Below are 26484 nucleotides of genomic sequence, written 5' to 3' on the forward strand. Positions count from 1 at the left end.
GTGCCTATGTAAGGCTCAATCCACATCCTCATGAGAAGATAAGTACTTACGCCCAACCCTACCACAGCTGAGGTGAAGTTTTACAGAGTCATCTTCAATTGAAGGACGCAGATTTTTGACGTGAATGGAAATGGAGCATGGAGGTCAGGTTTTTGTAACTGTCGGCACAACGTCTTTTGATGCGCTTATCAAGGTTGTTGACTCTCCCGCGTGCAGAGCTGCTCTTGCACACAAAGGCTATTCTTCTATGGTTCTCCAAATAGGTCGAGGCTCTTATGTCCCATCCAAGGTACACACTAAGACAAGATTGGAAGCAAACGGAGGGTTAATGACGGAATTTCCCCTTCTGGGTTATGCTCAGCGTCGACTTTTTTCTGTGTAATAGCTGCTAAGAGTAACCATATAAAATTTATAGAGACTTCTCCTATCTTCTGCTGGCTCCCTTCCTTTAACAGTTGGCTGTCTCGACCGAAGGGCTTTAGGCCTGTAAGCCCGCTCCAGGGCCGTCTTGCTTCCTGTACGACCTTGTTGCTCATGTGGCAGGGCTGCATGTAGCGTTCTACCGTTGGCCGTGAATAGTAACAGAAGGAGAATCTCTGAGCTTCGACAAAAATTCACGTGGCAGCCCACCATTGGAAACTCTAACAGAATCTATCGCTGTTTGGAGGCTCCACCATATTAAACACTTACGAATCAACAAAAATGGCAAATCATAATAGATACATCATGACAACCAATTACCTGTTAGATTATGAGGACTGAGAATGCACACTCAATAGCACTAGCCGCCAGCTGAGGCTTGGATCTAGATGTGCACCACTGGTAAGCTAGAACCCTTTTTGGAGCTAGTTGCCAGCTGCATTGAATGATCTTGAGCGGTAGCCCATGTCAGAGCAAAGGGTCTGCTTTCTGTAGCAAACTCACGCAGCATATAGGTCTCTCTCACTCTCTCTGATCACACTCATAACAGAAACTGTAAATGAGACCACAGAGCAGTAGATATGCAAAAGATAACACAGCAACTTGTAGGCCAAAATACCTAGTATATACCTAGCAGATGCTGGGCAACAGTGTGGCAGAGATGGGCGCCAGTACACTGAGGGTGAAGGACAGACTGCTGCTGAAATATGGGGATTCCCAAATGACCAGTAGATGGGCCCTTTTTATAAGGCTGGGAGTCACAGACCAGGCCGACCTTGTCTGTAAAAATCAGATCCAGGCCAACCGAGGGTATGGATTACCGGACCAGGGGTTCTGTAATAACTGACCAGGTGGCCAACTGGAGTGACAAGTAACTGAGGTCTGCTGACCCCACTTCAGCCTCTATCCGTGCACCTTTTTTTTTTTCCCAAAGAAAGGAACCTTCTATTAATGCTTGAAAGACTTCATACAAAACAGCAGCCCCGAAGGTGCTGAGTTTGGGGAAAAAAAAACCCGGAAAAGGCTGAAAGAAAACCCAGCCTGTTCCAGAGAAACCCAGCTCACTGCCTAGGGAATCTCTGGTACTAGGGCTAACAGGCAAGTGGGGGGACTATAACCAACGTATCCCTCGCGGAGTGAAGATGTAGACGACTCTTGCAGGCCAAGCCTTGTAGAATCGAGGACACTGCTCAATAGTTGCTCTAGAGCCTGGAGTCCCATGCTCCCAAGTGGAGCGTAGAGTATAGATGATATCCTGCCAGATGGCGACCATGGTAGCCGAGGGTGGCACCTGATGCTCACCCATCACGAGACTGCAACGAGCCACCCAAATGTTCCACGCAGTGATACTGGTTACCACCTCCCAAACGCTGTCCTCCAGAGGAGAAAGGGGGGCTAGGCTATCAAGAGGGACTGCCTCATGGAGCGCTATCCTCTAAATGCTCTGACCTTGTATCCAGTAGGCTAGGGAGATCTTCTCTCAGCCAAGGTTCAACCTTAGGCTTACGTGGCAGCCAGCAGGGCAGATGATGTGGCATAGTCGTACACGTGGCATGCACAGAGCTGACGTGGCAGACACGTGTGGATGCTGACGTGGCAGTGGGAGCTTATGCTGACGTGGCAGCACATGCAGGCTGACGTGGCAGCACATGCAGGGTGATGACATGGCAGGACACATGGCAGCTGACTTGGACTGCTGAGGTGGCAAACCGGTGGCTAGACTAACTCTGGTTAGTTAACCCTGGTTAGAGGTTTAGATTGGTTGGTCTAACCAGGTCTGACCAACTAACCTTAGTTTTAGTTAACCAAACCATAGCTGGTTAACTAGACTACAGATGGTTGAGGTCCAGCTGAGAGCCAACCAGACCAGAGCCAGTTAGTCTGGTTAGAGTAACCAGCCGGTTATTCATCCAGTTACTGTCTTAAAAAAAAAAAGGACAGTTGCAGAGAGTGTTTCTGCTAGCAGTTTTCACCTATCTGAGAAAGTATTTACTGTCAGAAAAAGCAGAAATCAGAGGAAAATCAGAAAATTGCACAAGTAAAGGGATGCATGCCTTTGTGCTCAGAAAAAGGGAATCAGATGCATACTCAGTGCTTTTTGCATACTCAGTACTTTGTGGGGATATGCCTTGAGTTGACAGCCCGGTACTGGCATAGATTGTGAATGCAGGCACCTCTTGTTGAGGTAATTTCTCTCTTTGAAAAGCAAAGGTTGCATGCATCAGCTGCATACATAGTGTGTATGACAAACTTGCAGATCTCAGACGAGTCGTAAGAAAATGGCCCAATCACCTATCTAGAGGGATTCACAAGATAGTGATGCACATCAAAGACAGAGAAGTGTGGAACAAACTCATGAAGAATTTGAACAGATGGTACGCACTCATATGAAGGAGATGGAAAATCTCAGAAGGGATCCAAGAGCTCAGCATTTGTTTCAAGCAGATACTATGCCTAATGCAGCTTATGATGTGCCAATGCCAGAGGCACACTCTCGTGTACAGCCAGAGAGAGAGAGATCTCATAGGGGGGGATGGTCTCATAGCAGGAAGAGATCAAGGCATCATCACCGATCTCCCAGTCCTTCACCGTCTACCTCGAGCTCGACTTCTGTATCTTTTTCTTTATTAGATAAACCATCCAAGAAAAGAAGGAAACACAAGAAGTCTAGGAAGAGAAAGTCTTCCAGAGAGACCAAGGAATTCAAAGAGGGAGGTAAATTTGTCAAGTTTATGACGTACAATGGACAATATGGTCATACAGATAAAGCATTGCAGTTCATCAGGCAGTTTGATGCTGCATTCAGTACGGAAAAGTTTTTAGAATCCTCCAAGTTAAGAATGGTCAGTTTGCATAGCAACAGCTAGTGCATGGTGGAGTACATAGACCACAGATGGGTCAGCCCCAAAGAAGTGAAAGGACTTCAAGAAAGGCTTCTACCAGCAATTTATGCCTAAACAGTTTAGAGACCATGTTCTTCAAGATTGGGATAGTTTGCATATGGATGCAGGAGATACAGTGGATGTGTACAACCAAAAGTTTTGGGATGCCTATTTGCAGGTTGCACCTTTCAAAAAGATCTCCAAAGGAACCCAAATGAGAAAGTATAGAGCAGGTCTCAGTCCAAGAATCCAGGCAGTAGTGAATGCTTTGGGGGCAAAGAACATTCAAGACCTTATGCATTCAGCTTCAGTAGCTAGTCTTGTGCCATTACAAGATCCATCCACAGTACTATCCTTGCATGCAGGACGTGCTGAAAGAAAGAAAAGTGTTTTTTCAAAATCAGAAAAGAAAGAGTATCCCAAGGTTGAAAAGAAAGGGTTTCAGCCTCAGAAGCCGAGGGGCACTCAGTTTTCAAAGTCATATAAGCGAAGAACACAGTTTACCCCTGAACAGATTGAAACTTTTAGGAAAGAGGGTAAATGCTTCAGGTGCAGCAAAGAGGGGCATGTGGCTGCCGAGTGCCTAGAAAAGCCTTCAACTTCGAAGGAAAAAGAGGCAGAGAAGCCATGGGGACCGCAAAAGCCAATGGCAGGAGGAATTCCTGACATACTGGGTCATGTTTCAAACCTAGAAGAACGAGAATTGCTGCTATCATGGGGCAAAGTCAGAGACCAGCAAGCGCTGATTTTATTTGATCCAGGGGCTACTGATAATTTCATATCAGAGGACCTAGCCCTGAGACTGGGAATAAAGATGGAGGAGTTGGGCATGGCTTTGGATGCCGATCAGATGTTCTGTGGAAACCCTGTGCTAGTCACTCCCTTGATAGGGAAGCTCCGTCTTCATGTACAGAGTTATGTGAATCAGGAAGACTTCTTCATTTCTCTACTAAAACATCATGATGTAGTCTTGGGTGTGCCTTGGTTTCATCGCAAGGCATTGAAGTTGACTCTTTCTGAAAGAGTGCTGGAGTTTGTACATAGGGGCAAAGTATATCGTGTGGTTACTTAGGAATAGAGGGGAAACTATTCCCATTGTATCAAACAGTTCTGTTGGAAAAGAAATAAAGTCTGCAGTTTCAGCTTACATGATTTTTGTAAAAGAGAGATGTGTGGAAATGCATGCTGAAATAAGTAAGGCAGATCAGAATAAATTTCAGTTTCTTGAAAATTTTAAAGATTGCTTTTCTGACACTTTGCCAGGAGAGTTACCCCCTGAGAGACCTGAAGATCATGGCATAGAACTTATTCCTGGCAGTGAGCCACCCAATAGGTCCCCATACAGAGTTAGTGCAACTCAGCGAGGAGATTATGACTCAGGTGTAGGACTTGTTGTCCAAGGGGTTGATTCAGCCCAGTTCTTCTCCTTTTTGTTCCCCTGTACTGCTAGTACAGAAGAAAGATGGCTCATTCTGTATGTGCGTCGATTACCGCGTACTGAATAAAATGACCATCAAGAATAGATTCCCTATTCTGCGCATTGATGATGTGCTGGATCAGTTAAATGGAGCTTCAGTTTTTAGCAGGATAGACTTGAAGAGTGGCTATCATCAAGTCAGGATACAACCGCAAGATGTGCATAAGACAGCCACTACATTCGGGTTGTATGAATACTTAGTGATGCCTTTTGGATTGACAAATGCCCCATCTACTTTCAATAGGATGATGGATAGTATCTTCTGACCCTACAGACAGTTCACTGGTATCTTTTTTTCGATGACATAATTGTCTTTTCTAAGTCCGAAGAAGAGCACAAGGAACATCTTGCTATAGTGTTTCAAGAGCTGAGAAATCATCAGCTCTATGCAAACAGCAAGAAAAGTGAATTCTTCTTGGAAGAGATCCATTACCTGGGGCATATAATATCCAAGAATGGGATACAGATGGATCCAGCAAAGATTCGTGCCATTCAGGAATGGCCAGAGCTGAAAACTGTGCATGAAGTTCGAAGTTTCCTAGGCCTGTGTTCTTACTACAGAAAATTTATCAGGCATTTTGTGGATATAGCCACTCTACTCCACGATCTTACTAAGAAAAATGCAGCTTTTAGATGGGGAATTCCTCAAAAGACAGCCTCCACCACACTCAAGGAGAGGCTGACTACAGAGCCAATCTTAATCGTTCCAGATTTGTATCAACCATTTGATGTGGATTGTGATGCTTGTGGGGAATGTGTTGGGGCTGCATTGCATCAGAATGGTCATGTAGTGGCTTATGAAAGCAGGAGACTCCGGGATGTAGAGAGATATCTGGGAATCTATGAGAAGGAGTTATTGGCTGTAATCCATGCCATCCATACATGGAAGTACTATCTTTTGGGTGCAGATTTTACTGTTAAAACAGATCACCAAAGTCAGATATATTTTCTAACTCCGACAAAACTTTCCGAGAAGCATATGAAATGGGCAAATATGCTGTTAATGTATCATTTTCAGATTGTCCATACCCCAGGAATTCGGAACAGAGTGGCAGATGCCTTGTCCCGAAGACCCCAGGTCAATAATGTGACTATTGCTTATCATCAGGACCTGGAAGGCATGAGGGAGCAATATGCTAATGATGCAGATTTTGGCGAGATTTTACAGCAAATGCAAGAGGGGCAGTCCACCAGTCACTATTCCCTTAAAGATGGGTATCTACTAAAAGATGACTGCCTATGCATCACCCAGGAGATGAAGAAAAAGATTTTGGAGGAATGCCATGCACCTCCCTATGCTGGACATAGAGGAATTACAGCAACAACTCTAGCACTAGAGAGGTATTTCTTTTGGTTAGGGATGGGGAAAGATATACATCAGTATGTTACTGAATGCCTTATGTGTCGGAAAGTAAAATATGATAGACGGAAGGCACCTGGCCTACTTATGCCTCTTCTCGTGCCTCAGGCACCGTGGGAAAGTATTACAATGGACTTTTTTTTTGATTTGCCAAGATCAAAGTCAGGGAATGATGGGATTTGGACTATCATTGATAGATTCAGCAAGCAAGCTCATTTCATTCCGGTTCGCAAAACCATAAAGGCAAATCATATGGCTAAGCTTTTCATGGCACAGGTCTTCAAGCACCATGGTATGCCTAAGTCCATTGTTAGTGATCGAGATCCCAGAATGACCAGTCTATTCTAGAGAGCTTTATTTGATAACATGGGGACGAATCTGAATTTTTCTTCTTCCTTCCATCCCCAAACAGATGGTCAAAGTGAAGTAGCAAATTCTACAGCATTGGATATGCTGAAATGCTACGTGGGTGACCAAGGTTCAGACTGGGAAAAGTACCTACCATTGGTAGAGTTTGCTTACAATAATACAGTACACAGCTCTACAGGGAAAGCCCCCTTTGAGATCATCTATGGAAAGGTGATTCTGCCACCTATCCTGAGGACCAAGGACGAAATATTTGCAGCTGTTCAGTTTGTGAGAGACCTCCAGACAGAAGTCCGGACAGCAATTGAAAGGTCTCAAGAGAAACATAAAAGAGCTGCAGATAAGCATAGGAGACAGTTAGACCTCAAGGAAGGGGATTGGGTACTTTTAAAGTTTGAGAAAGCTAGGCTCTGCAAGTTTAAAGGCAAACAGAAAGTGTATGCAAAGTTATCTCCCAGATACTATGGCCCTTTCATAAATGAGGTTGCATACAGGTTAGCATTGCCAGAGCATTGGAGGATTCACAATGCATTCCATGTGAGTCTTCTAAAGAAATTCTAGGATCCAGAGCCTACAGAGCCAGTATCAGAAGATCCACCAGAAGTGGATGAGCTGGAGGAGGTCCTTCAGCCAGAGCAGATTGTGTACTATACTGTACGCAAAGGCCCTCAGGGCAAGGAGTTTTACAGGTATCTTGTAAAATTCAATTAGATGCCAAGTGGATGGATGAAGACATGTTATCCGACCATCCACAGCTTTTGGATGTTTACAAGGAAGCTTTTTCAGTTGAGGTCAACTGAATAGAAGCCGAGGGGATGTCATCACAATGTAAATATCCTAAGTCAAAGTACAGTTGACCATTTATTTGATCATAATTAAAGAGTTTTCATATGTGTTAATTATGGTCAAAGAGTTCTTTTAATGATCAAAGAATTGACTACGGTAAAAGATACTTGACTCTGGTCAAGTAAACCTAACTTTGGTTGGGGAGACTTGGTTTATTACCAAGAGGGTTAACTACGGTTAACCAGAGAACCACAGAGCTGACTACGGTCAGAGAGTGTTGACTTCGATCGACGAGACTTGGCATGTGCCAAGAGGGTTAACTACGGTTAACCAAGATGTGCCAACTTCGGTTGGAGAGTTGTGCCAACTTCAGTTGGAGAGACTTGATTATAATTAAGGCGCCTCGACCCTTGGTCAAAGCCCCTGAATTATGATCAAGAGCGTTGACTTCGGTCAACCAGAGAATAAATATATATTTTTATATTTGTTATGTGTGCACATGTGTTCAGTGGGGACGCCCGCCGTGACTAGAATTAGTCCACAGTGTATTATTTGCATGCAAAGCGCTAACAATTAATGGGTGCCATGGTGGTGCGCTTTAATTGATTGTTGCGGGTACTAGGAAGAGTTATTTTCCTAAGCGCTACGAGAGCCTACCAAGAGTCTAGGAGGCGGTTAGCGTGACCAAGTGCTTCGAAGACTCCAGAGTTGCCCTTAGTGGCATGTAATTAGGAAAGTAAAGTAAAAATTGACAAGTGGCTTGTTGCCAAGAAGGGGAGCCTTAGAGCTCAGTAATGATTCATTTTTACTTTTGGATTTATGTATGAACAGCTCTATGCTGAACTATGTACTCCATCTTTTCTCAAGTAATAAAATCCTTTGGGGGGGTCCAGCTGTCACCACAATGTAAATATCCTAAGTCAAAGTACAGTTGACCATTTATTTAATCATAATTAAAGAGTTTTATATGTGTTAATTATGTCAAAGAGTTCTTTTAATGGTCAAAGAATTGACTACGATCAAAGATACTGGACTCTGGTCAAGTAAACCTGACCTCGATCGGGGAGACTTGGTTTATTACCAAGAGGGTTAACTACGGTTAACCAGAGAACTATAGAGCTGACTACGGTTAGAGAGTGTTGACTTTGGTCAACGAGACTTGGCATGTGTCAAGAGGGTTAACCACGGTTAACCAAGATGTGCCAACTTCGGTTGGAGAGACTTGGCTATAATTAAGGCGCCTCGACCCTTGGTCAAAGCTCCTTAATTATGATCAAGAGCGTTGACTTCGGTCAACCAAAGAATAAATATATTTTTTAATATTTGTTATGTGTGCACGTGTTCAGTGGGGACGCCCACCGTGACTAGAACTAGTCCACAATGTGTTGTTTGCATGCAAAGCGCTAACAATTAATAGGTGCCATGGTGGTGTGCTTTAATTAATTGTTGCAGGTACTAGGAAGAGTAATTTTCCTAAGCACTACCGGAGCCTAATCAGAGTCTAGGAGGCGGTTAGCGTGACCAAGTGCTTCGAAGACTCCAGAGTTGTCCTTAGTGGCATGTAATTAGGAAAGTAATGTAGAAATTGACAAGTGGCTTGTTGCTAAGAAAGGGAGCCTGAGAGCTCATGTAATGATTCATTCATTCACGTTTTGGATTTTCATGTATGAACAGCTCTACGCTGAACTATGTACTTCATCTTCTCTCAAGTAATAAAATCCTTCGGGGGGGTCCAGCCCGATTGTTGTCCTGGGCCCTAGTGTCTCTGTTGAGAGAGGGAGAGAGGGAAAGAAATGAGAGTGTCTCTGTTGTACTTTTCGAGGGAAGGTTTCACCAGCCCGACTGTTGTCTGGGGCCCTAGTGTCTCTGTTGACAGAGGGAGAGAGAGGGAGAGCAAGTGAAAGTGTATTGGCTGTCTTTTACGAGAGAAAGGTTTCAGGTCTGGAAGAACTGCATCGTTATCCTGTCCCCCTGCTGTAACCACCGGGGCGGGAAGAGTGATAGGAGAACTTAGCCCGCCGAATCTCCGTGTCGTGAAGCTCAAGGCAAGTGCTCTCGAACCTGCCGCTAAGCCAATGAGAACCTGGGTCCTGTTCCTTGAGCCGCTCTATGGAGACGATGTCCCTCCTCAAAGCCCGCTCATGCTCCTGAAGCATCCTCCTTTGCCTAAGGGCATGAGCGTGTAACTCCTCATTGCTCCTCGGCCACGCACGAAGCCCAGCCCTCGCCCGGTGTCATCTCTGACTGCTCTAAGTGAAGTACTACGGGAAAGTGGTCTGACATTGTGGTACCTGCCAAAATCTCGGTAGAGCCGCCTCTGTGCAGTGCCTAATCCCCAACGTAGAAACGGTCTAGTCTCTCAAGTAGTCTATCGTGTCTCCTTTATCCAAAAGAGAAGAGGAGGCTGCCAGGTATCCTGCTGAAATCTGGCTCTCGCAACGGGTCCCTACCATTGATCATGAAAATGAACTGCTCCCAAGTGCTACGCTCTGCTGCTGGCATCTCAGAGAAGGAGGCGCCGCCCTGCTTGTCTTCCCCAAACTCCAGGTTGTTGAAGTCCCCTCCAACAATCCAAGAGTCTACATTCAGAAGACACTCTGTCAGTCTCCTTTAAAAGGCCGGACGATGCTGTCTGCACGCTGGGGCATACACATTTAGGATCCCAATCTTGGACTCTCCCGTCCTGACGCCCATCCAAATTGCTTGTCCTGGCTCACCCTAATCGTAGACCTCTAGAGCCAAAGTCTGTGAAACCGAGATGCAAACCCCTCTGCTCAGTCCTACTACAGGGGACCTCTCCCTGGGAGGAGGTGGTGACACCTGATGATGTCTGCTGCTGAGAACATATGCTCCTGGATCAAAAGGATGTCCACTGTTCGCCCTACCATTGCCATATGCAACTCCTTTCAGAGTATCAGGTATTGCAATTGACTACGAGCACGGTCGTGGAGCCCGTGCGTGTTCCAACTCACTATGGTCCAGCTCATGAGGACGGGGGTGCAGAGAACAAGGCTCTCCTGTGAATGGGTGCATGTTCTAGAAAGACTGCCTTATGTGACTTTGTCGGGGGTTTTGAGGGCGAATAGTCCGTGGCTATGCGACGACGTACTAGGGTGGATACCGGCTCAATGCCGATCTTCCGTGCCCACTTCATCATGAAGGAGACTTCCACCCCAAACCGCTCCGTACACTTTTGGAGGGGCGAGTAGTATGCATGATCCACCATTGCCTCAAGCGGCAATCTGATAACTCCTACCGCCAAACTACACATCGGCTCCTCTCGCGTGAAGCTCAGCTGGAAATTCACCTCCGCACCATGGGCGTACCAAAGATCCAGTCCCTGTGCTCCCATCCACTCGTCCATCATGCGTGAAATTTGGTCTCCCATAATAGCATCAAACACCTCTGGGGTCCACTTCTCCAACCCTGTGGAGGCAAACTAGAAAAACGTGATGTGTTTGAGAGCCCACTGTGCTGATCAAACCCCCCTTTCGTGGCGGCAGGATCATAAGCGTTACCTCCAACGGTAAAGGATAGGAGTTTGGGATCTCTAGGTAATTGAGGGTCCCAACCTCCAGAAGCCCCACGGTAAGGGACGCTCAAGCTAGAGGTGGGGGGCGGCTGACCTAGAGGACAAGCCCCGTCCCTCTGGCTCCCTCCTTGAATGGGCTTGATGCTGCGGTGAGGGAGCTGTAGGGGACGTCGTCTTACTCTTGTCTGCTGGCAGGGGTGTCGAAGCAGGGGAGGGAAGGGAGGCTGAGGAACTTGCTATGGAGGTGGAGAGGGGGGCAGCGGGGGCGGGTGGTGAGAGATCACAGTAGGGGGCGGGGGGAACCCAGGGGGAGTGGAGGGGAAAGGGGGGAGGGATTTGGAGGGGGAGGGGGGGGGAAAAGGGGCGATCACAGGCTCCCCCTGTTGATCAGGCTCACTGGGGCCCTGGATCCACTCCTCCTCAACCGCTGTTTTGCTATCATCCGCCATCGCCACATCAGGAATTCCTAGGGCTCGCTGCTGACGCGAGGGTGGATGCGGACGCTGAGCCAGGGTGACCATATTGGTCTTGTTTCCGCAGTGTATTCAGTGACATTTCTTGCAGGTCACATTCTGTGTACGACACTTTGAAAAATCTCAGTTGAGCCACGCTTGGCCAGGGCGCATCGAGTTTACTCGGTCCCTAACTGTCCATCGTTGACAGTGCTCAAAAGATTTTCTCTTCAGTGTTTGTACGTTGGGATCTGTGTTGTTACTGTGTACACAGGGCCGTTTATGCATTACATTGTCAGGTGAAAGTGCCAGGAGAGCGCTGTTTTTTGTATGCTACCTCAGTGTTGAGGTGTTTTTCACTTGGTACAGGTGTCAAATCAAGGGGCTTTTGCCCAGATTTTGCTTGTGAGCACTTGAGTTACTATTTGAGACCTTCAGATGCCTTTTATCCCCTTGGTAGAAAGGTGATTGTTTGGGATTTGTCCCATACTTTGTTGCAGGTTTGTGACAGGCTGAGGTGTTTGGAGCCTTTTTCAGTGGACAAAACAGTGTATGACAAGTGGTTTATGCATATAAAATCAATGTAATACCTCATCTGAGGTGGGAGAAGTGTCCAGGACAGCAGTGTTTTGTGCTTCGTCAGATGATGATGCACTGATAAAGCACTTGTGGAACAGCTGCAGCATTCTGAAGTTACTGTTTTATGCCTATTTAAGCACGGTACAGTGTGTCAGAAGGTACAGTGACTGGAGGGAAATTTTTCTGTTTTGCTGCAGAATTTTTGACAGTAAAAACAGCACTATTGTGAGTGGTCCTGGCTCTTGATAGAGCAGGTTTTCTGAGAAATCAGAATTTTATTTAGTCTTTTTTTTGACTTACAAGGAGTTAGGCACTTTCCTTGTCTGATATGGCATCAGGGGGAAGTGAATCCTCAATACTGAACATAAAGAAATTGGAAGGGGCACACAATTATGCATTATGGGCAGAACAGTGTTTGAATGTACTTCTGCTAAAGAAGATTTCTAAGCCCATAAGGGTGAAGGGTGTCAAGCCATCTGGGATGGTAGATGATGAGTGGGAGGAGCTTGATTTGTCTGCAAGGGCTGCTATTATGCTTACTCTCACTGATTCTCTTGTGTTCAATGTTTAGGCTGAAAAGACCTTATGGCCTATGGCAGAGGCTAGAAGAATTGTATGCCCAAAAGAGCTCAGCCAGTAAGGTTTATTGGTTGAAGAAGCTTGTCCACCTTCGCATGAAGGAAGGTACAGCTATGACCTCACACTTGAGTGAGTTCAATGCCATCTTTACACAGCTTATTGCACAGGGATTGAACCTTGATGAGGAGTTCAAGGCTACTTTCTTGTTGTGTACCCTCCCTGAGAGTTGGGACACTTTCAAGACCACCCTGTCTAATTCAAATGTCACTCTTATGTATGCTGATGTGGAGAGCTCTCTCCTTATGGAGGAGATGAGCAGGAAGAATAATATGGGCAGCAAGTCTTCCAATGCTTTACAGGTACAGGAAAGAGGTAGGACTCAGCAGAAGGGGAGATGTGCTGGCAAGTCCAAATCCCGCAGTCAGTCCCGTGGCAAAAAGAATATTGAATGCTTTTACTGTGGCAAGAAGGGACATGTGAAGTCTAAGTGCTTCAAGTTTATACGGGATCAGAAAGCCAAGAAGGCTGAGACAAAGGATGCAGGCAGTGGAAGCAAAGGCAAGGGCAAGGCCAAGGCAGATGACTTGGATGCAGTGAATGTTGCAGCAGAGGACAGTGACAGTGACAGACATGATGTTTTATGCTCTTCTGCTGTAATTGCACATACATTGGTTGTTGATGGCCATGACATGCACACCTGGCTCTTGGATTCAGGTGCTTCTTTTCATGTTACTCCTCATAGGGAGTGGTTTACTTCCTACACAGGTACTCGTGGAGTTGTTCACCTTGGGAACAACTATGCATGTCAGATTGTAGGGATTGGCAGTATACAGATAGTATTCCCTGATGGATGCATATTTATGCTTGATGGTGTTCGCCATGTGCCTCAAATCAAGAAAAATCTGATTAGCACTGGCTTGTTGGATGACAGTGGTTATCACACCACATTTGGGGATTCCAAATGGGTGATTACTGATGGCCAGGTTGTAGTGGCTGAGGGTTATAAGAGTGATACCTTGTACCCTCTTTATGTTTCCAGTGTAGGTAATCATGTTGTTGCCATAACCGAGCTGCCGAAGGTTTCATTATGGCATAGCCGGTTGGGACACATGTCCGTTAAAGGAATGCAAGAACTATCACGTTTGGGTTATTTGCCGTCTCTTTCATTTTCAGATTTGCCTACTTGTGATCATTGCATTTTTGGAAAGCATTCTATGACTCCTCATAAGAGGAGAACTCCCCAGAATAGAGCACCGCTTGATCTAGTGCACACTGATTTGTGTGAGATGCCACAGCTATCACTAGGGGGTGCAAAGTATTTCATTACTTTTATTGATGATGCCACACGCAAAGTGTGGGTCTATTTCTTGAAGCATAAGAGCGATGCCTTAGATGCTTTCAAGAAGTTTGTCGCTCAGGTTGAGAATCGGACAGGACGCAGGCTGAAATGCCTCAGATCCGATAATGGGGGTGAGTATGTGTCACATGCTTTTGTACAGTTTTGCGAAGCTAAGGGCATTAAACAGGAACTCACAGCCCCTCATAATGCATCTCAAAATGGTGTAAGTGAGCGGATGAATCGAACTATTCAGGAAAAAGTTCGATGTATGTTGTCTTATGCTGCATTGCCTCATGGCTTTTGGGCAGAAGCCGTGCAAACAGCAGTTCACCTAATTAACAGGTCGCCGAATAAGGCTTTGGAGTTGAAAGTGCCAGAGGAGGTGTGGTCTGGCAAGCCACCTTCATATAAGCACTTAACGTGTGTTTGGCTGCGAGTGCTTTGCTCATATACGCAAAGAACTGCGCACCAAACTGGAGCCAAAGTCTTTCAGATGCATCTTCATGGGTTACGGTGACAAAGGTGAAATGGGGTACAGGTTATGGGATCCCGTCAAACGGAAGATTATACACAGCAATGATGTCATCTTTAAAGAGGATTGTGTACACAAAGAACCCGTGCAACCTGTGGAATACAGGAGGGTTGTTTATGATGATGTCGGACAGCAAAGAATGCCCATTAATATGCAGCAGCAGGCTGCTGTAGATAACCCTGTTCAAGAGGGTATACAGGCTGAAAATCAGCCATACAATTTTGCCAATGATGCACCACTGGATATGCCAGCAAATGGCGCTGTAGAACAGCCAAATATGGTGGTACAGCCACCCGTCATGCATGACGAACAGGCTAGACAGCAGCCTAATCCAGAACATTTTGTTAGGAGGAGCACCCGTGTACAATGGCCTCCTGACAGGTTTGTTTCAGGAGCCAATAATGTGGCTGATTTTATCATGTTGACAGATTGTGGTGAGCCTTCCAGCTTCAAGGAAGCTATGGGAAGAATTGAGAAAAGGAAGTGGGAGAAAGCCATGCAGTCAGAAATGGACTCCTTACTTCAAAATGATACATGGGACTTGGTGGAGCTACCTGTAGGCAGAAAGGTTTTGCCATGCAAGTGGGTTTACAAAGTCAAAGTGGATTCAAATGCTTTACCGAGGTATAAGGCCAGATTGGTTGCCAAGGGATTTAAGCAGGAGAAGGGCATTGACTTTGATGAGATCTTTTCCCCTGTAGTCAAGATGACTACTTTGAGGGCAGTGTTAGCTCTTGTTGCTCATGAGGACATGGATTTATGTCAGATGGATGTGAAGACTGCTTTTCTTCACGGAGATCTCCATGATGAGATCTACATGAGTCAGCCAGAGGGATATGCTGTTAAAGGGAAAGAGCAGCTTGTGTGTAAGCTCAAGAGGAGCTTGTATGGACTCAAGCAGGCGCCAAGAGAATGGTACAAGAAGTTTGATGCCTTCATGCAGTCCCAAGGGTATCATAGGTGTGAGACCGATCACTGCTTGTACACCAAACGGGCAAAGGATGGCAGTTTGATGCTACTCATTCTATATGTGGATGACATGCTGATTGCCAGCAAATCTCAGCAGGAGATTAGTGCTTTGAAGAAGCAACTGCATAAGTCTTTTGACATGAAAGACTTGGGTGATGCAAACCATATTCTTGGTATGCAGATTATTCGTGACAGGTCCAAGGGACTTTTGTTTCTGTCACAGAAGGAGTACATTGACAAAGTACTGCAGAGGTTTAAAATGGAGGGGGGGAAGTCTATTAGTACCCCGTTGCCTCCACATTTAAAACTCAGCAGTAAGGACAGCCCCAAATCAGATGATGATAAGGCTGAAATGGCCAAGGTTCCGTATGCATCTGCAGTTGGTTCTTTGATGTATGCCATGGTTGCCACTCGTCCGGATATTGCTTTTGCGGTGGGAGTCATCAGCAGGTATATGGCAAATCCAGGCAAGCGGCACTGGGAAGCAGTGAAAGGCGTCTTGAGGTATCTCAAGGGTACCAAAGACTTGTGCATATGCTATGGTAGGCAGGATGCATTGGTGCATGGTTTTACAGATTCAGACTATGCAGGGAATGCAGATAACCGGAAGTCTACTACCGGTTATATTTTCACATGTGCAGGAGGTGCTATATCATGGGTGTCTCGGTTGCAGAAATGCATTGCACTGTCAACCACTGAAGCTGAATATGTTGCAGCCACTGAGGCTTGCAAGGAAGCAATATGGCTTACTCGGCTGGTGGGAGATTTGGGCATTACAGGAGATATGCCAGTTTTGCATTGTGATAGTCAGAGTGCTATCATGTTGGCAAAGAATCCGGTCTTTCATCAGAAGACCAAGCACATAGATGTGAAATACCATTTCATCAGGGAGGTACTGGAAGACAAGCGACTTGAGCTTGTGAAGGTGCATACTGATGATAATCCTGCAGATTTGCTCACTAAGAGCTTGCCTACAGAGCGGTTTGCACATTGCGGCCACATCATGGGATTAGGATGAGACCATTCTTATTTTATGGTCTTGTATACAGTAACTGTATATTGCTGTAATTTTTATTTTTTTCTCCCCTTTAGGCACATTGGCCTTTAGGTGGGAGGTTGTTGGGGTAAAGGCACATTGCCACCCTTTTAAAGTTATGACACCTATGACTGTCTTAAGACAGTCATAGGGTGAATCCCTAATCCTAATAAAACTCTATGAGTTTGTGGTGTGGCTCAACACTTTTACACACCCACACTTCTTGTGTCTCCCTCTCTCTCTCTGTCTCCGTTGTTCCACTCCCTCACTCTTTCCCTCACAGGGCATCCGCGGGGGAGGCGAAGAGGCGGAGGAGAGAGGTGGAGAGGGCGGAAGGGAAGGTAGAAGGGAGAAGGGGAAGGAGAGAAAAAGGTGAAGAGAAGGAGAGGAGGGGGTGAAGGAGTGGAAGTAAGGCGGGGGAAGAGAGCCTGCGAGGGGAGGAAGAGGGGCAGAGAAGAGGGTGGGATAGGCAGGGGAGGTGGAGGGGAAAGATGGAGGGGGAGGCGAAATGGCGGGGGGAGGCAGGAGGTCAGGGGAGGTGCGAAGGCGGAAGGGATAGAAGGCGGGGAGGCAAGATGGCGGGGAGGAGGCAAGATGGCGGGGAGGAGGAAGGCAGAGTGGGGGCGGAGGAGCAGCGTGGGAGGGTGCGGAAGGCAAGCGAGGGGGAGAGGCGACAAGGCAGAAAGGGGGCAGGCCGGAGGAGCAGCGGGCAGCGGAGCAGCCAGGAGGCAGCTGGGCAGTCAGGCCGCCGTGGACAGAGGGGGGAGCTCTCCTTGGTATTGGACCAATGTCTCTGTCCGGGCACCTTGAGCAGCCCTTGTACCTGCACAAAATTGCTGCTATGTGCAGCTCCCAGGCTTCCTATCCCAGCCAACCCCGACCTACTACCTTGCATCCTCCTCATTTGGGGCTCACAGATGTGGTAGTGGTCTTCAACATCACTTAGTGTGGGCCTACAGCCAGATGCTCCATTTGGTCACGAGAAAGAGCTTTGGTGAAAGCGTTTCCTTTTGTGGGGCAGGAGATCCTATATGGCCTCGAAGTCAACCATATGGTTGACCAATTAAGTCACCTTAAGGGTTGACTGTGTCCTTAGACTAGCCTACAAGGCCATACTAGGGCTAAGTGCTAGGTGCTCAAAGTACCCAAACACTTAGACTAAAAGGGGTCTGTCCAAGCGGTTAGGTTGCAACCCATAGAGATTGATCATGGCGGCCTGCAAGTACAATGGCTAATGGGGAGCATACTATCAGTAGATATTGTTATTAGGCCATCCAAATATAGCTGTCACTAGGTTATACTTTCCAAGGAGACTTATTTGCTTTGGATATGGGTCCCATAGGCATTGTTCTAGGCTGTGAATGGCTGAGAACCCTTAATGAGATTACCATGGATTTCAATCACATGTTTATGAGATTCTTCCATAAAGGTAAGGAGATATTTTTGAAGGGCTATGAAGCACGTAAGTTGACTGTCATTTCTTCCAAGAAGTTGGCAAGAGACCTCAAGAGGCTGAGGGCATAAAAGATGTCTTGGTTAAATGCAAGAGCTATTACAACAAGCCATGCCCCAGCCACTTTTCAGGCCCTCACGAATAAAATCCTGCAGTCTTATCTCTATAAGTTTGTCTTGGTATTGTTTGATGATATCCTCATCTACAGCAAGTCAAAGGAAGACCATCTCTCTCATGCGAAGCAAATTTTGGACGTTTTGAGAACCCGTTAGCTGTATGCCAAGCCAAGCAAGTGTACCTTCATGGCAAATGAGGTGGAATATTTGGGCTACATTGTGGCCAACAAGGAATAAGGTGTATCCATACAAAGATGAAATGCATTAGGAATGGCCACAGCCAACTAATGTCACTCAGCTGAGTGGATTTCTTGGCCTTGCCTCCTGCAATATGAGATTCATCAGGCACTTTGCCAAGGTAGCTGCCCCTCGTACTGACCTACTAAAGAAAGGTTCCTTTGGATGGACATCATATACAGAAAAGAGCTTTCAACAACTTAAGGTTGCCCTCTCCTCAGCACCCAGATTGGTATGCCCTGATTTTTCTCTACCTTTCACCATTTAGGCAGATGCAAGTGGAAGAGGCATAGAGGTAGTCTTAAAGCAATCTCATGTAGTAATTGCCTATGAGAGTAGAAAGCTGGATGCCAAAGAGCTTGCTTATCATATATATGACCAGGAGACGTGGGCTATACTTCATGCCATTGACAAGTGGCATCATTATGTATATGGCAGCCATTTCAAAGGTGAGGATGATTTTGACATTGAGTTCAAAGCTGGAAGGAGAGTATTGTGGCTGATTCTCTATTTAGGATGTGCGCATGTACCTTATGCTCTATTACTGACATTTATAAGAAGTGGATCCATGGAATCCAAGAAGAATATATGTCAAATCCAAAGGCTGCTGTCATTTTCCAGAAACTAGAAAATCATGCTTGTGAGGACGATCCCAATTACAACTTGCAAAGGGAGGATTTTCCTTGTGGAGAACTCTATCTACAGGTTGCTGGTTATGCAGGAGATGCATTCATCTCAAATGTCTGGTCATATTGGTCTATTCAAGACCTATGAAAAAACAAAGCAGAGTTTTATATGGAAGGGACTATGGAGGGATGCTTACAAGTTTGTCCAAGGATGCAAACCATGTCAGCAAATCAGAGAGCTTAGTCTTAGACCAGCAGGCCTTCTCCAGCCATTGCCAATCCCTAAGGGTAAGTGGACTCATATATCCATGGACACATGGCAGCTTTACTTCATATGGTTAAAACCCAAGCTTGTATGAAAGCATATGCTAATAAGCCTGGGAGGGAGCTTGCTTTTTAAGAAGGTGATTGTGTTTTTCTCAGGCTCCACAAGTCTAGATATGTGTCATTGAAAGGGAACACAAACACCAAGCTGGCCCACAGATACTATGGACCCTACAAGGTGTTGTAGAGAATTGATGAGGTGGCCTATAGGTTGGATCTGCCCTCTTCTTCTAGGATTCATAATGTGTTTCATGTATCCCTTTTGAAGAATAAAGTGCCATGACTGCCCAAGTGATCTCCTGATCGTACCCCAACTCTTATAGACATCTGATGAGTCGGGCTCTGGGCAACGGGCTCTGGGCAATGTGTCAAAAGCCTTGCAGAAATCCACAAAGTAGCAATAGACTCCTTGTCTTCGTGTCCTGGCCTCCTTGACGACCCCTTGAGTGTAAGTTATATGATCCATAGTTCCATGATCTACTCGGAAGCATGCATGTCCCATTGCTTTGCTCAGTGTCAAGTACTCATGCATAGATCTTGGATATGACATGTCCGATCATAATGGTCCTATAGTTTTTCGGGCTCATGGGGTCTCCTACCTTGTGTATGGGAGTGATGGTGTTTAGGGTCCAATATTGTGGAAAGCTTGTGCAAACCGCTTCATTGAAAGAGCTTGGCTAAGATTGGGGGCCAGGGCATTTATCCCATATGCAATGAATTCTGTGTAGGCCCACATGATCTTTTGCTCGGTCATTATGAAGTTTCAGGGCTGCATGTTTGACACCACCAGCTGTGAAAATTGTCCATGAAGTGGGGTGTGGTACGTGCGAAAGATTAGGAGCTGGTTGGTTAGGAACATCATATAGTGTGTGCGCATAGTGTGTGCGCATAGGAGTGCGAGGTTTTGGTTTTTGTAAGAGGGGAAGGGGCTTGCCCCTCAAGGAACCTCCGCCAAAATTCTTTATAGTTATCACTAAACAAATTTTTTAATAACTATTCATTTTGGCGGACGAAAGCCTGCTTCTTCTGGCGAAACAAAGGGTGGTACTTGTGTATCATCTCTGCCTTACTTGGATGAACATACATACATACATATATGTGTGTGTGTGTGTATGTTTTAGAGCATCATTACAGCAATCTCTATCATGAGAATGACTTGGATGTCTCTTCTCTAGATGTGTTTTCCCACTACTTTGGATTTTTCAGAATAGTCTTTTCTTGAGACTATTCAGACTATTCTTGAGACTATTCTCATTGTAAAAACTTTTTTCTAATATAAATACAAGGGTTTCACCCTAAAAAAAAAGTGTGTGCGCGCGCACACACACACACACTCGGAGTTGTTGGCGTAAAGCTTTATACTCGTTATCATACCAGCTATTGCAGGGTACTGAGCCGAGGGGTGGAGTTTGCTCCTAGGAATGGTGGTGAGATGGAAAAGTCGTGATATGTGAACTGAAGGTAGGATATCCCATGAGATAGTCCACTACGCTAGAGCCTCACCATGTGGAAAACAAGTGAACCCACATGAGGAGGGCCAGCAATGTAGGCCATTATATATGATAAGATCATGTATCATGCCCATATCTTATAGTGCATGCCATAGGATATGGCTGGGGCCGTTTGTCTGTGGAGAATTGAGACATCTCAACCTCATCTATATCTACATTTGGTAGTAAGATAGAATCATCATGAAATTCTAGACGTGATACTTGGTGTGTACCTGTTCTCACGTTGAAGTCTCCAATCGAGAGAACTTTCCTGTGGCTCAAAAAATCCACCATGTCCGGATAAAGGGATGTGTACGGTGAGGTCTCAACCTCTTCGTGCAGGTCCTTGGAAAAATGCAAGGTCTCGGGGGGAAGTAGCAGACTGGGATGAAAGATTCCTTATGTGGAGGTCATCCGATCTGAACCCATAAGAACCTGGCATGTATATCTTGTCTCTTGAAGGAGATCGTCCCAGTGAGTGACTGATGATTGGTATAGTAATGCTACTCCTCCCGATCCTCGGACTCCTCTTGTCTCTTGATTTTTGTGCCTATATGCTGTCTACCATGTGTACCCATTGACTATAGGCAAAGGGCACTTTGGACTATGGTGTGTCTCTATGTAAAAAGATGTATCTTGAGCTGGGTAAGATTTCGAGAAATTCCCTAGATCTGACCATTAAGTACCATTGCAGTTCCAAATACTAGAAGTCAGGGTCTCGGTGCTTTGAATCTCATAGGCCCCGCCCTACTATTTCGGGGGGCCATTAGATGTCCATTGGGGACCTATCAAGAGCCGCTTCTCTTGGACTACTGCCCACTTTCGCATCCCGCTGTTGTAGGAGGGTACACCTCTCCTCCACCTGAAGGGATGTAAGATCCTCATCTAAGTAGGTCTCCGGGTGGGTACGTAAGGTTGATGTAGTGCCGCGAGGTGGGCGTGAGCGTCTCTGAAGCAAATGATGAGAGGTTGCTCTTGTTTGGGTTCCCGTTCAATGCGCAAAGCCCCTTCAATCCCATGCTCCTAAGCCCCAAGGGTGGAAGCCACGAAGTTGATCGAGTCATCCATGGGGGTTGTAGCTGTGCGAGGGATCCCACGTACTCTCACATTGAGAGCCTTGCTAGCCCTATGCTGCTACTCCAAAATGGTGGCCTTCACAAGCTCTTGTTTTGCAAGGTCCACCCATCTAGTTGACTACATGGTGGCTATCTGTGCCTCGACTGCCTCTACTGCTGGTCCATAGTGTGGGGCTGTCAATACGGCTGCCATCTCCTTCCGGAGCTGTGCTATCTCTTGGCTCAAGCTGTGGATGAGGCGGTCCTGCTCCACCTCCCGTGTGTGAAGGTGGTGTCTCTCTAGGAGGACATGATCCTAGAAGTCCGATGGGATGGTGTGACCATGAAGTGTGTAGGGATGTGGTGTGAATGGGGGCGGGAGTGGAGACTAGTAGAGGGACAACTGAATGTGGGCGTAGTGAGACCGGCCGAGGAGGGAAAAGGTGGCTGAGTGAGGGGTGAGGGTGACAGAGATGAGGTATGCTGTGGGGGAGGGGCATAGTAATCCACACATTCACCAACTAAACCATATGTCCATTGAAGGGATGTCGGCCTCACGGACATGTCCTGCATGCCACCTTTTGAAGGAGCTTTGCTTGGTTGGCAGCTTCTTGCTTTGTCTTACATAATCTCCAATTCTCACACATGTGATATGCTCATTCCTCATATCCTCTTTGAAAAATTTCCTTGTGTGCTTATGCAAGCTTAGCTCCCAATGGAAGAGACATGAGTGCTCTCTCCCAATGATTATATTGTTTGGAACCCCATTGAAAATAGTTCTCACAGCTATCCAATTTGCTCTAGCTTCATTAGCCATGAAACCATGAAAATATGGAGGGGGGTATCCACATTGTTTCATTGTGGCACTCAACATCTCCCAAAATAGGATTTGGCTTTCAGCATCTTCATCTTTCATCTCACATGTCACGATGGCCATTAATTCCTGCACATTGGTAGACAAAGCCAACATTATTAAATATTATAGCACACCTCAGCAACATGGACACATAAGTATAGAGGGAAGTTATACCTAGGATCACATGCCATTGTGCTCTAGCCAATCGTGTGATCAAATTGCACCCATGAATTGCACAAATCACCATTTCCTCCTCTTCTCATGTGATTGACAATATCTACACCAGATGCTAGACCATTGGTTGACATTTCAAAAATAAAACATTTTTCATCCGGCAAGCCTTGCCTTGGAAAATGACTTCCATGGAAGAATTAGTCATTGATCTTTTCTTTAGTAAAAGTAGGCTGTCATAGCCTTCCCCAACAGGTAACCTTGACTTCTTTTCTTGTGCAGCAATCCGTCTGAACATGCAACTTCACAATTCAACTATTTAGAATGTCCTGAATCATCATGATGGCCACGTGGCAAGGCAAGAGAATCTTTGGCTAGATAATTAAGCCTTCTAGCTTGGATTAGTTTGTGGGTCGGGCTAAGAGGAGCCCCCCTTGATCCAAACATTGTCGGTGATGATAATGCAGCAAAATCTAGTGCTGACCTTGTGGCACACCCAAGGGTAGGGGTGCTGTTACCTCCAAAGATGGTGCAGAGGATGACGAAGGTGATTCTGAGATGATGATGATGATGATGAGAGAGAGAGAGAGAGAGAGAGAGAGAGAGAGAGAATTCCAGCTTCTTCATATGATGTTTTTGAGGAGATGCTTCCTTTAGCATTTGGTTCCCCACTTGAGGCTCATGCTGAAAACAGTTGTCTGGGAGATTGACAACAAATTAATCCTGCATCCTACTAAGTCTTGTAGATATCTGCTTTGCAGCCATCTTGATAACAAATTAGTCCTGCATCCCACTTGCAGATACCTACTTTGCAACAGCTAGCTTGCTCATAGGTGGCTAGTTTGTAGCTATCCAACTAGTATGTGGCATGGTAGTATGTAGTTAGCTAGTTTCCAGACATCTTGTTTAAAACTAGCTAGTCCATTGAATAGTCATGAATTCCTGCATGTACCTAGTTTGCAGACAACTAGTTTTCTTGTTTGCAGTTAATTAGTTTGCAGATAAATAGTTTGTAACTAGCTTATTTTGCATCTATTCAAATACTATCCAACTACCTTAAGTCTTAGTTGGCAATTAGCTTAATTTGCAGCTATCCTTGACTACTATGCAACAAGGTAGAATGCAATTATCTAGATTGCCCCATAAGTAGCTGAGGGGTCCCCTTTCATGTTGATATGGCCCTTGAGGCATCCCCTGTCGAGTGCATGTCGACATCATTAGGGGAGAAATGGGGTGTCAAAAGGGCCTCATAAGAAATGGATAAGTCTTAATGAAAGGGCCAAGGTAGGTTCCAAAAAGTCCACCTCTTACACAACTCTTACTCCTAGGTGGGAACCAACAAATTCAAAATTCAAAATTTGAATTAGGCCTGCAGGGTGATTACCTGTGCAGTTTGGCTGGAAAAACTTTATGATCATACTCTGAGAAGAGTCAGAGAGAGAGAGAGAGAGAGAGAGAGAGAAGGCAGGTACGAGGAGGAAGCAAGAGAGTGGATAGGGTAGATGTCACATCAAAAGGTGAGTACAATGGGAGTGAGGTGGGCTTATACTTAGGCTTGGCCTTCATTAGTCTTGGCGTAGGAGCCATGTAAGGATGCAAATGCGTTATTGATATGCAACAGACATATGATTGAGTGTCAGCAACTTTGTGCCCTTACCAATAAGAAAATGAAAAGTCGGCAAAGATGCAGCCCACTGATGTGCTTTTCTCTCACCAATGGGCTTCCAAATCTCGAGTGCGTGAGGGATGGCAAGGAGTTCCCTCTCATAGATGCTGCAGCTAAATTTGGAATCTTTTAGCTTGAGTCTCTCATTTGCCACTGGATGCATCCTGTCAGAGTTAGAGGCTAAGGGAAGTTACAAATAACGCAAAGGTCTTATTGGTGAACCCTTTAGAGCTTTGCGATTGTTTTAGGGAGATCGATTATTGATGGTGATGCGTGGTTCATTGTATTTAGGGGTAGGTAAGGGTAAAACAAATGTCTATTTACTGCAATATTTTGTAATGAAAAGTCGGCAAAGATGCAGCCCACTGATGTGCTTTTCTCTCACCAATGGGCTTCCAAATCTCGAGTGCGTGAGGGATGGCAAGGAGTTCCCTCTCATAGATGCTGCAGCTAAATTTTGAATCTTTTAGCTTGAGTCTCTCATTTGCCACTGGATGCATCCTGTCAGAGTTAAGAGGCTAAGGGAAGTTACAAATAACGCAAAGGTCTTATTGGTGAACCCTTAGAGCTTTGCGATTGTTTTAGGGAGATCGATTATTGATGGTGATGCGTGGTTCATTGTATTTAGGGGTAGGTAAGGGTAAAACAAATGTCTATTTACTGCAATATTTTGTGAGCTCCAGGTTTGTATAATTGCTCATATTTCAAAGGTATATTCAGGTTTATTTTTTATTCAGGAAGGCCCTGGTTTTAATATTCTTCTTCTGGTTGGGAACAATATCATGTTGCTGTGATTAAACCTGTTTGCAGTTTTATGGGTTTAGACCAGACTGGAAAAACTTCAAACTTAGGACATTTCATCAAACTTTTCCTTTATTTCCCTTCATTTAAATAGAATGTTTTTTGTAGTCTTCTGATGACGGAATAGATTTAAATGTCGAATATTTCACGTTTGCTCCCGATCTTCGGCAATACATGAGCTCAGCTGCATTAGTCATCAGCCATGCAGGTATGAATCAACTCAGCTGTATGTTTTGGCTTCTTTCTTTTCCAATCATGGCAAGGTGTGCTCAACAATAATGTATGGAGGTGCACTTGCAGGGTTTTCGTTTTTACTTCTACGTTTGTTCTATAAATGGAAAGTATTTGGCAGGTTCTGGAAGCATTTTTGAGACATTGCGGATGGGCAAGCCTCTTGTTGTTGTTGTTAATGAAGCTTTGATGGACAATCACCAAGCTGAGCTTGCTGAGGAGCTAGCTGCTCAAAAGTACTTGTTTTATGCATCTCCTATGACTCTCCTCGAGACATTAAAAAATATGGATCTGTCATCGCTTGTTTCCTATGAGCCATCCAATCCTTCTGCACTTGTCAGATCTTTGAACCACTTTCTAGGGCTCGGTGATGGCTAGAATGTGGATGTGATGTCTAGAAAGGTTTTTGTGAGAAAATCGTATTGCCTAAAACTTGTCGATTGTGACAAGTACATAATCTAGAGCACATGATGTCCTTAAGGCCTTGAAAAAGTCTCAGTAATTTAAGAACTGTAAGGCCAATCCTTGTATGGTGGATATACACATTTTTATCATTTATTGGTAATAGTACAAAAACAGGTAAGTGTGGCATGCAATCTGATGTTTCATACTGGCTTTGACAACCACATGCATGAGCCATGTAGCATGTGCATTCGTACATGTGTACGTACATGCACTGAGTGCTGACACGTAATTATTTACTTTATATTCATTGTATTCATAATAAGTAGCTTCTTTAATGGTAATTAGCGATCTTTAGGTGTCGATCCTAGTCCATGACTTATGTTTACCTTATCATATTTATCGTAGCATGGCTCTTCTTTTTGGTATCTAATTGGTTCATGTCATTCATCTTACTGGTTCCCGTGGATAATTTATATTGTATTGTCTTTGCTTATGGATTTAGATCATATTCTCTAGCACATTTAGCTTTCTTACATTGGGATGCCCACTCTTTCTTAGGGACATGTGTTGGCAGTAGATCCTTATGGGGTCGCGTATGAAGATGGTTTTGTTGATGCACCCTTGATTAAGGTTGTGAGAGGGAGTGGTCCTCTTGTGCATGGTGTGGACATGAGTTATGGTTGGTTGGACAACACCACGATGTTGGCCATGCAGGTAAGAAAGCTAGGATTGGATGGTGTACGC

General features: G+C 45.3%; 1 protein-coding gene across 1 annotated transcript; it reads left to right on the top strand.

Moving 5' to 3' along the window:
• On the top strand, window positions 1-25929 carry LOC147900690 (glycosyltransferase family protein 28). The gene is made up of 3 exons (XM_087376027.1): window positions 1-289; window positions 25213-25312; window positions 25457-25929. Exons 1-3 carry the CDS (start codon window positions 125-127, stop codon window positions 25711-25713), a joined length of 522 nt encoding a protein of 173 aa, XP_087232153.1. The 5' UTR covers window positions 1-124; the 3' UTR covers window positions 25714-25929.
• The last annotated feature ends 555 nt before the right edge of the window (window positions 25930-26484 follow it).

The sequence above is a fragment of the Dipteris shenzhenensis genome, chromosome 6 (genome assembly GCF_047967505.1).
Source record: "Dipteris shenzhenensis isolate YYH24624 ecotype China chromosome 6, Dip_SZ_1.0, whole genome shotgun sequence".
Classification (NCBI taxonomy): Eukaryota; Viridiplantae; Streptophyta; class Polypodiopsida; order Gleicheniales; family Dipteridaceae; genus Dipteris; species Dipteris shenzhenensis.

Coding starts and splice junctions, on each gene's coding strand:
- LOC147900690 (XM_087376027.1), top strand. CDS start 125: ATGGAAATGGAGCATGGAGGTCAGGTTTTTGTAACTGTCGGCACAACG. Junction 290..25,212: donor GCTCTTATGTCCCATCCAAG/GTACACACTAAG, acceptor TGTTTTTTGTAG/TCTTCTGATGACGGAATAGA. Junction 25,313..25,456: donor ATTAGTCATCAGCCATGCAG/GTATGAATCAAC, acceptor AGTATTTGGCAG/GTTCTGGAAGCATTTTTGAG.